The sequence below is a fragment of the Vigna unguiculata genome, chromosome 6 (genome assembly GCF_004118075.2).
Source record: "Vigna unguiculata cultivar IT97K-499-35 chromosome 6, ASM411807v1, whole genome shotgun sequence".
Taxonomy (NCBI): domain Eukaryota; kingdom Viridiplantae; phylum Streptophyta; class Magnoliopsida; order Fabales; family Fabaceae; genus Vigna; species Vigna unguiculata.
Genome location: NC_040284.1, coordinates 33,120,276 through 33,133,154, shown reverse-complemented (window position 1 = coordinate 33,133,154; position 12,879 = coordinate 33,120,276). Strand labels below are relative to the sequence as shown.

The 12,879-nt window shown below is 32.4% G+C and overlaps 2 protein-coding genes across 2 annotated transcripts; both read right to left on the bottom strand.

The window, feature by feature from the left end:
- Positions 1-1,129: 1,129 nt before the first annotated feature.
- On the bottom strand, positions 1,130-4,695 carry LOC114188232 (phospho-2-dehydro-3-deoxyheptonate aldolase 2, chloroplastic-like). Its single transcript, XM_028076799.1, has 5 exons — positions 4,165-4,695; positions 3,127-3,404; positions 2,661-2,937; positions 2,148-2,393; positions 1,130-1,630 (listed from the first exon to the last, which is right to left on the bottom strand). The coding sequence occupies exons 1-5, from the start codon at positions 4,600-4,602 to the stop codon at positions 1,373-1,375; spliced, it is 1,497 nt and encodes a 498-aa protein (XP_027932600.1). The 5' UTR covers positions 4,603-4,695; the 3' UTR covers positions 1,130-1,372.
- Positions 4,696-6,679: 1,984 nt separating this feature from the next.
- Positions 6,680-11,104, bottom strand: LOC114188700 (polyadenylate-binding protein 2-like). The gene is made up of 6 exons (XM_028077300.1): positions 10,966-11,104; positions 10,706-10,808; positions 9,849-9,919; positions 7,313-7,504; positions 7,102-7,232; positions 6,680-7,021 (listed from the first exon to the last, which is right to left on the bottom strand). The coding sequence occupies exons 1-6, from the start codon at positions 11,011-11,013 to the stop codon at positions 6,973-6,975; spliced, it is 594 nt and encodes a 197-aa protein (XP_027933101.1). The 5' UTR covers positions 11,014-11,104; the 3' UTR covers positions 6,680-6,972.
- Positions 11,105-12,879: the final 1,775 nt, after the last annotated feature.

Sequence of the window (12,879 nt, the reverse complement as noted above, 5' to 3'; positions counted from 1 at the left end):
CACATTCACGTCACCCAATTAACAGAAAAAATTAATAATAAAAATTTAATTGAAAAATATATAATTTTTAATTACTCAGTAAATAAAAAAATAATTATTTAAAGTCAACTAAAAATATCTAAATTTATCATGAATTTGAAACTTAATTAAACTTATGTATAAATGATAAATATCTACGGAAACAAAAAATCAGTTTCTATTTATTTTAATGAATAAACTAAAGTAATTATATTAATGTACTTATTTAATATATCAAAAAAATATAGTATTAATGTACTCAACCCGATTAGATTAAGTTGAATTTTATATTAATTATTGATTCCAATCCAATGTAACCTAAATTAATCAACAGTGATAAGTTTAGTATAAATAATCTCGAATTTAATCTTATACTTAAATTGAGTATAAACAAAAACTAATATTATTAAAGAAAAAAATTGAAATAAATGTTTTTCTATAATTAAAGGTTACATTCTTTCCAAATAAATGTTTTCTCGTACAAAATTTAGAAATAATTTTTTTTCCTGTGATATAGCATTTCTATAAATGCTTATCTTCTTTTTGAAGATCTCTTCCTTTATTATTCATCTTTTAATTAGTTGGATCAATTACAAATGATGGATTTTAATTAATTAACACAAAAATTAAAAAGAATAATAAAATAATTAATAGTAATAAAAATACTATATTAATTTAAAATATATTTTCCTATAATTAAAATTATGTTTAACAATAAAATTTAAATTAATCAATTAATTAATTAACAAAAAATTTTAAAAATAATAAAATTTCAATAATCAATGATCAGAAAAATGTTAAAAGAAAATTTGGAATAAATTTTTTTATATTTAAAATTATTTTTAACAATAAAATTTACATGAATGAATGAATTAATTAACATAAACATTTAAAAAATAATAATATTCTATAATAGTGATAAAAATCTTATATTATAAAGGAAACAAAATTTGAAATAAATATTTTTCTAGAGAACTATGGAAAAAAAGACCATTTTTTTCTGCCAATCTTTTTTTTCACATTATGATTTAATTACTCATTGGCACTAAGAAAAGGGAATTCTGAAAAATTGATGAAAAGACCTGTATATTACTTTGTCATATCAGAGAAATACAAACTAAGAAAAAATATATAATATTTAACAAATTTCACCAGGATTCTTTATTACGTAAGTTGTAGCTTGAAATTTTTACTTATTACTCAATACCCAGGCATAAATACACACACACACACACACAATTTCTCCAAACGTTAAAAGTCCAAGTTTGCAAGTACAACAAGATGTTTTATCTGTCTTGTAACACTCTCACAGCACAACTATTAATTATGTTTATGCTATTTAAGCTGTTTGTGTCTAAAGTCCAAGAGATTGAGCTGAATTGAGCCTTCTTTTACGCAACCTTTCTGCAATATTGAATGCAAGCTCGAGAGACTGAGAAGCATTAAGCCTTGGATCACAGTGAGTGTGGTAGCGAGAGCTCAAATCATCATAAGTAATAGTCCTTGAGCCTCCAACGCATTCTGTCACGTTCTGTCCTGTCATCTCTAAATGAACTCCTCCTGGGTAGCTTCCTTCTTGGTCATGCACATCAAAGAATGCCCTCAACTCAGCCTATCATCAAGTACCATTACACTTTCAATTATACACCAAAAATAGAATACTGAAACTCAAATATTGAAGGACAATCAGAAAGCACAATTGTCATAAAAACAGATAAACCACATCCAAAGTTATATACCTTCTACTAAAAAGCTGCTGTAAATTTGGATATAGCACTATTTTCTTACATTAAGTAAATTACTTGCCAAACTATTTATCTGAGTATTATCTGCCAGATCCATATGTTCCAGGGCAAAACTACTTTAGAAGAATAGGTAGAGGTGATGAACAATTTTATCATTAATTTTATCCATCAACTTGATTGAATTTCAGGGTTGGAAAATACAAACATCAGAGAATTACCTATCCACAGAAAACATTTATGAGTTAAATTGCATGCATGGTCTAGGATTAAAAAACAATGACCTAGTAAAGACCATACTTTTTGCCACTTCTGTATTGACCGAAAATTGGGTATAAAACAGAAATATATATCTTGGAAAAAGGAATAAAGTATGAGTGAAATTACTCTTATTGCATCAAAAGAGCGGGTTTTTAAACCAGATGGAGCTTTAATGGTGTTCCCATGCATGGGGTCGCTAACCCAAGTGACAATTTGTCCTGCTCTGCGAACTGCCCTGATAAGATGAGGAAGCTTCACTCGCATATTCTCAGCTCCCATTCTAACAATTACTGTAACTCTGCCAGGCTTGTTTTTAGGGTTGAGAATGTCTATCAGCTTCACAAGTTCGTCTGGCACCATCTTATCACTCACCTGAAAACCATGTAGCAGCCCTTTTCAGCAACTGCAATTTTTTGTCATAAGCAAGCACACAAACTACTAATTATTTCCAACAGGACCTAGGCCATTCAGACATGATTGTAGTTCAAGTGTTGACGGGGCATATCAAAATATGATTATAACAAGTTAATTGAGACAAGCTTATGCAGGGCATCATTTTGACTATCAGATGCAAACAGAATAACAAATAAGATAAACCAAATTAAAGACCACAGACAAATAGCTTTATGTAAGCATCACCTTTATGCCAAGTGGATTAGCAACTCCTCTCAAGAACTCAACATGAGCACCATCAAGTTGGCGGGTACGCTCCCCAACCCACAGCATGTGAGCTGAACAATCATAATGAAGCCCCGTAGTGGAGTCTTCCCTAGTAAGTGATTGTTCATAAGGGAGAAGCAAACACTCATGTGAGGTCCAAAAGTCTGTTGTACTTATGATTGGGTGCTCGGATGTGAGCCCAGCAACATTCATGAACCCAAGGGCCTCATCTACCCTACGAGCCAATTCACGGTACCTGTTTGCCCACACAAAAAAATGAAACATCATAAAAGTTGAGAGAGTCCTTAGCCTTGTACTATCTTTTGAGTAATATGGAAAGGGTCCGTTTTCAAACCAAACCATTTTGGATAAAGAAGAATAAGAACTAATAAACACCAACGATTCAAAATCCATAAATAAATTTAGAGAAAGTTAGAGATGATACCTGTCTCCCTGTTCACTGTGCTCCATGAAATCAAGATTCCATTGGTTAACCCTTTGCATGGCAGCATAACCTCCTGTGGCAAACGCCCTCAAGAGGTTCAGAGTAGCCACAGATTGGGTGTAAGCTCTAACCATCCTCTGGGGATCAGGGATTCTGGATGCCACATCGAATGCATCGCCATTCACATTGTCACCTCTGTAACTAGGAAGCTTCACTCCATTCTTCTCCTCAAATGGATCTGATCTTGGCTTTGCAAATTGACCGGCCATTCTCCCCACCTGAAGCACCACATCCAATAACTGAAGCTTGTCATCCTCATTCATCATAAAATTTTGAACCAACACGATGTAAGACTATCTAATCATTGCTCATTGGAAGAATTTGATCATGAGGTAAGTTTGGAGACAAGACAGAACATCTATTAGAAATAGAGTTTTTCTTTTCCAGCGGAGAACCTTTTCTAGCTTTGTATCTAAAAAGGTTCCAACCACAATAAATAAAAGACACAATCCTCTTCCTCCAAGTTGGTTCCTCAAAAAGCAAAAGCTAAAGCTTTAAATTAATATTTTTCTTAACCCCAGCATAACACATCATTCTCTTTTAGAATTTGGGTTTGAACCTAACTCAGTCTCAGTTTGAACCTAAGTGAGGGTTACTTGTTACCCCCAACATTATACACTATCTATTGTGAACATATCGTGATTTCTAACTCATTTCTTGGACCAATGACTAAAACTCTTGAATTTCAAATTTACAAGACAAGACTAGACAGGTAATCTGAGGACTCTATCAACCATTTTACAATTCAAGTTTTTATCTTTCTCAATCCAAAAGGTATATGCTCGTGTAACCAATATCGCTCCCACTTACACTACTTTTTTTTTTTTCTAAACCAGGGCTCATTCCTTCACTAACTCAAACACCAAAATCTATCCCAGAGAGAAATTAACAATTCACAATAAAAGAAAAAGGAATCCTTCCCCAATTAAAAAGAATCAAATCAGAAGATGAAATGAAAGAACGGTGAAAAAGATTGACCTTGATAACAGGCATTTGGCCACCGAACATGAGGACGACACCCATTTGAAGGAGGACACGGAAGGTGTCACGGATGTTGTTGGCATTGAATTCCTTGAAGCTCTCAGCGCAATCCCCGCCCTGAAGGAGAAAAGCGTTTCCCATCGCAGCCTGACCCAGTTTCTCCTCCAGATTCCTGGCCTCGCCGGCGAACACAATAGGGGGAAAAGAAGAAAGGGTTTGGAGAACTTGATCCAATTCATTGGCATCAGGGTACTCCGGAAGCTGAAGCGCCTTCTTCGTCCTCCAACTATCGATTTTCCAGCTCGTCGCTATCGGCGACGCCGTTGGCTTGGCACAATTCCGAACAACGACGGATCTCCTCGGAGGCCCGAAAATGCAAGGTTTGACCTTGACCTTGATTGTGATAAGGGATGCTGAAGATGAGGCCAGAGCCATTCTCTGTTTTCTTCTGTTCAGCAAAAGGTGACACTTTGATTGGTATCAGATGATTCTACTCAAACCATGTAGCATGCATATATATAATTGTCCGTTTTAATCTTAAAAAGGAAAAACAATTCATCATCGATGTTTTAAAAACAAATTATCACTATCATAGAAAGAGTCTGTCATGAAATAACAGAAAAGAGGTTTGACCCACTAAATGAAGAATATTACTTCAGATTAAAAAACTATTAGAACAATAACCTCACACTATCATACTGTTATTAATTTTTTAATGACCATTTCATTTTCATAATTTTATCTAAGATATAATTGATGCACATCGTACTAAAATTAAATTCGTATATTTATTTACTCGTTATAAACATAGAATAATTGCATCTGTTTTTTTTTTCTTTTAAGATTGTAACCAGTGTCGTTATACAAATTAAATAAATTAGTCTTTCATAATAAATATCGTTTTATGGATGAGTTAATTGTGTTTTGTGATATTCAAATATTTTCTACTTTGTTAGTACTATTTTTCTTTTATTTTTTTCGCATGAATTTTATACTCTCGTTTGTGGTGGAATAAAAATTTTAAAAAATTATCTGTGAATATTTTTGCAGGAAACATAGAAAACGATTTAGAAAGAACAAAATTCGTACAAGAGTGTGAAAAAAAACAAAACTATGAATTTTCTTTAAATGTAAGGAAGTAATCGATTTTGAAAATTATAGAAAAAAATTCACAAATTTGATAGAAAATATTCTCCAAAAATATGCAAGAAAACTTTACAAGTTTAAGTCAGTATATGAGTTTTTCTATGCCGCAATGAAAGCATAGTATACATTAAAAACAGAGAAAAAATAGGTTTGAAAAATACAAAAGGAGGTTTTATGTTTTGAAACAACAATCAATTAACGTATGCAAAATTTCATGGAAATAATTATGAGGACGGATTAAAAAAAAAGGCATTTTTTTATAGTGTAATGTTAACATTTTTTTAATTAGCAATAGTGTAATGTTAACATGTAGTTGTCTATAAAAATAATAACAATAAAGAAAATGATCAAAAGTAATTTTTTTCAGTTTAATAACAAAATTTAAAAATTCTATATTCCTTTAATGATTTAAATTAAGAATTAAAATAAATAAATTTAAATGGTAAATATAATAAAATCTTACTAAAAGCCTACTAAAAGTATAAATACTTTTTAGCCCCTTTTAATTAATTTAACTATACTATTGTTGCTTTTTTAACTCATTTTCTCTGTATTTAAAACTTTTTCACTAAGAAAAGAATTAATACTAATTCTACTAATAATATTTATAAATAAAAATTTCCTTTATATATATTAATTAAGAATAAAAGAGTTATTTTCTCTACTCCATTTTAACGGTCATATTTTTTGTTGTTGTTCATCTTTTGACTTGAAGTCATCGTGCATAATCTGGGTGGTTCAGTATAGTGATTTAAAATCAAACCAAGTCATTCTTCTGATCATGCTTTAATTTTGATGAAACATTCAAACTGTAAGATCATTGATAATTTACGTTGATGATATGATAATTACATGAATGACGAAAAAGGTTCCAGACTTCAAAAGCATTTGCAGATGAATTTGAGAAATAAAGTTTGAAAGGGATAAAGTATGTACACTGAGGTGGTTACATCAAAGAAAGGCATGTTTCTATCATAGAGGAACACGTTCTAGACTTATTTTTAGAAATTAGCAATGCTTGATAGTAAGCCAACTAACACTTCTGTTGTTGAAACCATCATTTGGGTGAATACCCAGATCAAAACCCACTGATGAGAAGAGTAATCAAAGGTTAACAGGTAAATTGTTTTATTTATCACACACCATCAGATATCGCCTGGAGAGTAAGTGTGAGATGTCAAATTATGCAGTGCCAAAGTGAAGATCACATGGACGCAGCAATTTGATTCTAACAATAATCATTCGGATATTGAAGGTTATACTAAAGTAGATTGAACAGGAGATCTACATCTAATTATTTTATCTTTGTTACCTTAACAGGAATGGTACTAACAGTTAAGATGATCATGAAGAAGTGAGCAAGATATTACAAAGAGCACGAATGAGAAAATTGGATAAAACCCAAAACCCATGTATTAATCACACTTGCGAAGGAAACTTTTACACCAACGTAATCCAATATAATATAACAATACCAAAGCAAAGCAAGTGCAAACACCAGAATTTTACAAGGTTGGCTGATAAGTAAACGCTTAATCCTCACACAGAACTGGTTGGATTTTCCCTCCCCCATGTTCAATGGCAAAAACTCTGACCATGAAACTACAAAGGAGTAGAAGGGTGTCATTTAGTTTAGTTCATCCTACCCGAATTGGACAGTTAATAGTAGGGGCTGTAGCGCATTGCCATTCTGAACCTTGGGACCTTTCTGCAATTCACAGACAGGTGCTGTTAATTTTCCTGTTGCAAGATAAAAAGATTTGAAAGGGATGATAGATTGTAGTGTACCCATATCCATATGGAGAATAGATAAAGGGAGGTGCATATGGGGTTCTGCCTCGAAAGCCTCCCGCGTAAGGATTCGACTGGCGAGAACGATACTGTTTCATCCCTGGTATATTGGTCCTTTTAGCTGTCACCTGACAAATGCTCAAATGAGAAGAAATGATTAGAAAGGGGAAGCAGTCTTTTCAACAGCAATACCTTCTAGCTCTCTAACCTTTAATTGGCGTCCATGAAGTTCAGATTCATTCAAGGAAAGGGCCTCCTGAACAGCCTCCACCTCAAGGAACTCAACATAAGCATAACCCTTGGGTTGGCCAAACTTATCAGTTCGAATGGTGACTCTGTTTACTGTTCCACAAGACTGAAAATGCTGTTGCACTTCTTCAGGAGTGCATGAATAGTCCACCTGTGGAGAATATCAAACCCATGAGACATTATAAGAATAAACAAACAAGTAAAGCCAAAACATTCACCACATGTCATGTTTTCAAGTACTTGTTAACACCAAATAGAGGTTAAAAGATGATACTTACCAGTTTCTAGTCTACTAGTACAACCAGACATAATTAGCGTCACTAAATATCACTACAACATTTAATGAAAGAAACACATTTTTAAAAATTCAACCAGCCTCGTCAACAAAACCATCTGAAATAGATATAATAATATATACATTCAATATAGAACTGTTCTGTGACAGCTATCAAATCACTGGCTCAGGACCAAAAATGATGAAGATCAACCTTCTTTGGCAGAACAACTAAGCTCTGTTTATTTCCATATTTGGAATCTCCATAGGCTGAAAGCAAATTATTTTTGCTTTAACAAAACTGTTACAGACCTCAGATATTGTAATATAACCTCCAAAACTTGATCTCATGAAGTAAAAAAGGCACAACAAGTAGGCAAAATGCAAACAACTATACCAATATAAGTTTTGCCATCATTGTCATTACCAATGCTAATGGAATAAATTTTGGGCTTTGAGCAAGTCAGTTAATTTCAACCAGTAAAAGAATAAAAGGTTCACAACATACAGTAGATTTAAAGCCTTCCCCTAATAAATTTATTGTTTTACCTAGCCCATTTAAGATTGAGGAAGAAACAAAACCCAAATCATCTCTTAGCCGCCATGTGTTATATCTGAAACATGGCTGTTTTAGCAAGCTGGAAAGTTTCAGGGATGCAGAAATATTTTGCCTGGTCCATGTGGTAGCAAGATTTATCCTCTAAAATGCAAGGTAGGTCACAGAATAAAGTGCCAGCAGAGAAATGGGGAAAAAAACTAGGAAGTGGAATTTTGTAAATCCAGAAAATATTATTCAGTGGGTTCTTCAAACCATTGCTGCTGCTGCTGCAGTGTAAATTGAAGCTCTGCCTGCAATCTTGAGCAACTAGATGGCTGCTGGGGATGTGCTGCCTTGTGTGATTTGGAAGTCTCTGTTTCTGAGTGAATTATATCTGGGCTGGCTTCTGTACCTGCAACTATCCTTGGTTCCCATTATTAGCTGATTTGTGGGTAATTTGTTAGTCATATGCAAAGTTTCATGCTTTGCTGGTCTGCAGGTAATGCCTTTGCATTACCTGCTTCTTCCAGTTAATGTCAGATTTATCTCATTAAAATGTCATCAAGAAGTATCTGTTTTTTGAAAAATCTTGAAATAACTATAATCTTTTATGCATTTTGAATTACAAAATACTTATATGCTATTGTGACCGAAATTTTATTATTATTGCTATTATTCATTATTTGCTTACATATATTTTACATATATTAAAACAATATAATTGTGCATTTCTACCTTCCAATGAGAGGACCTAGGATTTTGAGAACCCCACTGACTGAAGTGCACCACCTTCCTTCTTGATCACTGTTTATTTATCCAATTTTCTTTCTTTAGTTTTTTTTTTCTGGTGTGAAGTATCAGATAACAAAAAAGCCAATAGTCTAATCCCAAAGTAGAAAAAGGGAATGACAACTGTCCCCTCACCATGAGAGAGAATAAGTATTACATGAACTAGCACCACAGAAAGTTTGACCAAGTGAAAGATTTGCATGCATAGCAAGCATTGTACCCATAAAATATGTCCTCTTCTCACCAATAGGAGTCCAGATTCTTTATCTCCAATCCACACTTAATTGGTTTCCTGTCAATATCCCATTGCAAACACTTGGAACGTATACTGATACAAAAATCCTAGTTAGAGATTTTTCCTTTTCACCTTTGATGACTTCATATTCTATTCTTTTTATTCTTTTTTTGTTGCCTTTCTTCGTTCCAAAAGAAAAATATGGAAACTCACAAAACTACTTTCCTCAACAAATACTTCTTTAAAGCTCGTCATATCCTTTATCACTCAATGTTTCTTTTGTGTTGTATATTTTGTTTTTTCAACTCCATTTTTTTTTCAATAACATACATTGCTAACATTTTTACCCTCCAAATATATTATAACATATACTTTCAACTGCTGCAATACAAAACCAGAAAACTTGTAGTTGGAAGCGTGACCTGCGATTGTAGTCAAAACATTATGTCAAAGCAGGATGTCACTGCTTGGAAAAATACTAAAAGTTCAAAACAGCAGAAAGCACATTCATCATCAAAGAACTTTAGAGGCTAGAATATGATGAAGCCCGACATATTTATTGACCAAAACACTTTGGCTCATAATAACATATCATGAACGATGACAGATGGTGAAAGCAATCAAGCACAATAACATATACAGGGTAAGAGAGAGCTCACATTGCCTACAAAGACTGATCGAGCATCTATTTCCTCTCTGTTGGCCTGACTTGCGGAAGCAGTTGCAGGATCTAATTTGGCAGAAAATAATTAACAACGGAGATTGGAGTCCAACAAAATACATTGTAACAATATATGTTATGCATTAAAAAACAGTTGTATGCACAATATCAAAGAAAGAAAACAATTTCGAGAAAAAGGTGAGGGGGAAAAATAACATAACTGATATTTGTAATTCAAGAATCAAAGAAAGGTTCTTCCGAATTTTCAAATAGAAGTTAACAAAATTACTAGCGCGCTGGCACAGCATAGCCGCATTAACCTTTTATTTTTAATTAGGAAGGTCATTAACCTTTAGAAACTTTCATCGTTTTTTAGAATTTATATGTGTCCGTAATATATATTATATAGACTATAGACTTCACAAAAAAAAGATTCGAAATTGCGGTTATACCATATCTGCTATCCCACTGTAACGTTTCTGGGGCAGGCCACTACATACCACTATCCAAGATTTCAAATACTGATCTCGAATGGGTAGAAGGATATGTATGTATATCTTATGATTTATGACCAAACTAGTTAGATTGAATTTCCCATTACCACCAAGAACCTAAAACTAGTCTACTGATCAAAACATATATAACCAAAATATAAAGTCAAGACCCATTGTAGAATCCTACACAGACAAAAAAGAAAAATAAACTAATCTCAATTTTGAATATATCCAACTCACTGCACACTACAGCATTTTCTTCCCATAAGGTAATTTTCCAAATTAAAAAAAGAAGAAAAAAGTGGTTTCATATATACATTTTTTTGGAGAGAGAAAATAACAAAACAGAAAAAGGAGGCACCTTGAACAGATCCCATTTCCTTCTCGACCTTGGCCTGCATCTCTCGCAACGCAGCAGCTTCATCCTCCATCTCTTTCAAGCGCTTCTTCATGTCATCCAATTCCTAAACCGAAATGATTTGGCATCAAGGAACGAACAAATTAGGGTTCAAGATTGAACGGCGGCAGCACCAGACAGGTTTGATTCAACGAAATTAGGCGAATGCAGAAAAATTGAAATGGAAATTAAGAAAAAAGAGCAAGAAGGGAAAGCATGAGTACTTCGTTGGCGTCAGCTGCGTGCATGTCAACGTCGTCATCGTTTTCCATGGCTCCGCGAAAGAGGAAGACCTGCACCCCACCCTTTGCTTTGCTTCCCCCCTCTCCCTTCAACCTGTGAGAGTGTCAGTGTGAGAGAGTACTTGGGCCTAAGACAAGACAACATTTTTATTTTATAAGAATAAGAATAAACATAAACATATTTAAAAAAGATAAATATAAGACAGTTTACACAAAAAAAAATTATATATACTTGATATACAATAATTTTCTAAATTTACAATAATAAACAAATTTTTAAAATCGTAACATCATATTTCAATATTCATTAACCGTTATTAAATCTTTAATTATTACCGATTAATAAGATCAGTATTATATTTCTTTGTTCAGTGCATTTTCTTGACTGAAAAGTAATATATTATATACTGACAGAAAATGTTTTGCATTTTAAAATTCTTCTCTCAAACTTTGTTAGTATTGGTTAAAAGTTGAACTTACAACTTCTGGTACCTTCTTTTTCCTAATTTTATCATTAAACCACGTTATAATTCCTCTTTAATCAAATTATCTTTATCTTCATTCTAACTTTTTCACATACAATGAAAAGTGAAAGCTAATTTTGAATTAATTTGGCACACAAATGTTTCGAAAAAAAAACTTGAAAACTCAGTAAACTAGGAAATTAGAGAATTATTTATAAATTGTAAAAAATTACTTAATAATTAACTCATGCATGTATCTCTATATTTAAATTTTATTAAATAATTTATATTAGAAAGATTAAAATGGGTCCACAAGAGAGTGAGAAAACTGAAAAAAACTATTTTTTTTAATGGCTTAAATATATATATTTGATTCTTATTTTCATTGTTTTTATTCAATTTAGTCTTTATTTTTGTCAATTGGGTCATTTTTAGTAACAGTGTTTAAAGTGGGACACAAAGAAAAAAAAATGGGAGTTGCTTATTAGTTCTCGTACAATTTTAAAATTTATTGATGAATTTTTTTTGTTATCGTCCAAATCGATGCGTACAACAAATTTGATTATATGTTACAAAAATCATCCCTGTTAGTTCAACTAGGTGGCTGACTTGAAGAAAAAAAAATAAGTCAAACTAGATAGGAAAATAAGTGGGGCGTAATAAACAAATAAGTGAGAAACTGCATATTATTTTTCGTACAATGTTTTAAAATTTATTAATCATCCAATGGGATGTACCTCTTATGTACTCGAATTGGATTATAAGTTACAGAAATTAACTCTTATTCCTTGCACTAGATAGCCAACTTGAAGAAAAAGATAGGTCAAACCAAAGATACAAATAAGTGGGCTCAAAGAAAAAAAAATGGCATTGTTTATTACTTTTCGTACAATTTAAAAAAATTTATTGATCAATATATTTTTCTTATCATCCAAAGCGATGCACTTCTTATGTACCTCAAATTTGGTTGTAAGTTACAAAAATTATCCCTTATTACTTGAACAAGGTGGTTGGTTAGCTTGAAAAAAAAAAAAGGCCAAACTAGATAAGGAAATAAGTGGGGCTTAAGAAACAAATAAGTGAAAAACTCCATATTACTTTTCCTACCATGTTTTAAAATTTAGTAATCAATATTTTTTGTTATCATCCAATGGGATGTACCTCTTATATACCTCGAATTTGACCATATGTTACAAAAATCAACCCTTATTATTTGCACTAGGTAGATGACTTAAAAAGAAGGCAAAAACAGATAGGCAAATAAGGATTAATAAACAATTAAGTGGAGCGGTGCATATTACTTTTCGTATAATTTTTTAAAATGTATTAATCAGTCATTTTTTATCATCTCATGGAATGTACTTTTTATGTATCCCGAATTTGATTAAAAGTTACAAAAATCAACCCTTATTGCTTGTACTAGGTGACCGAT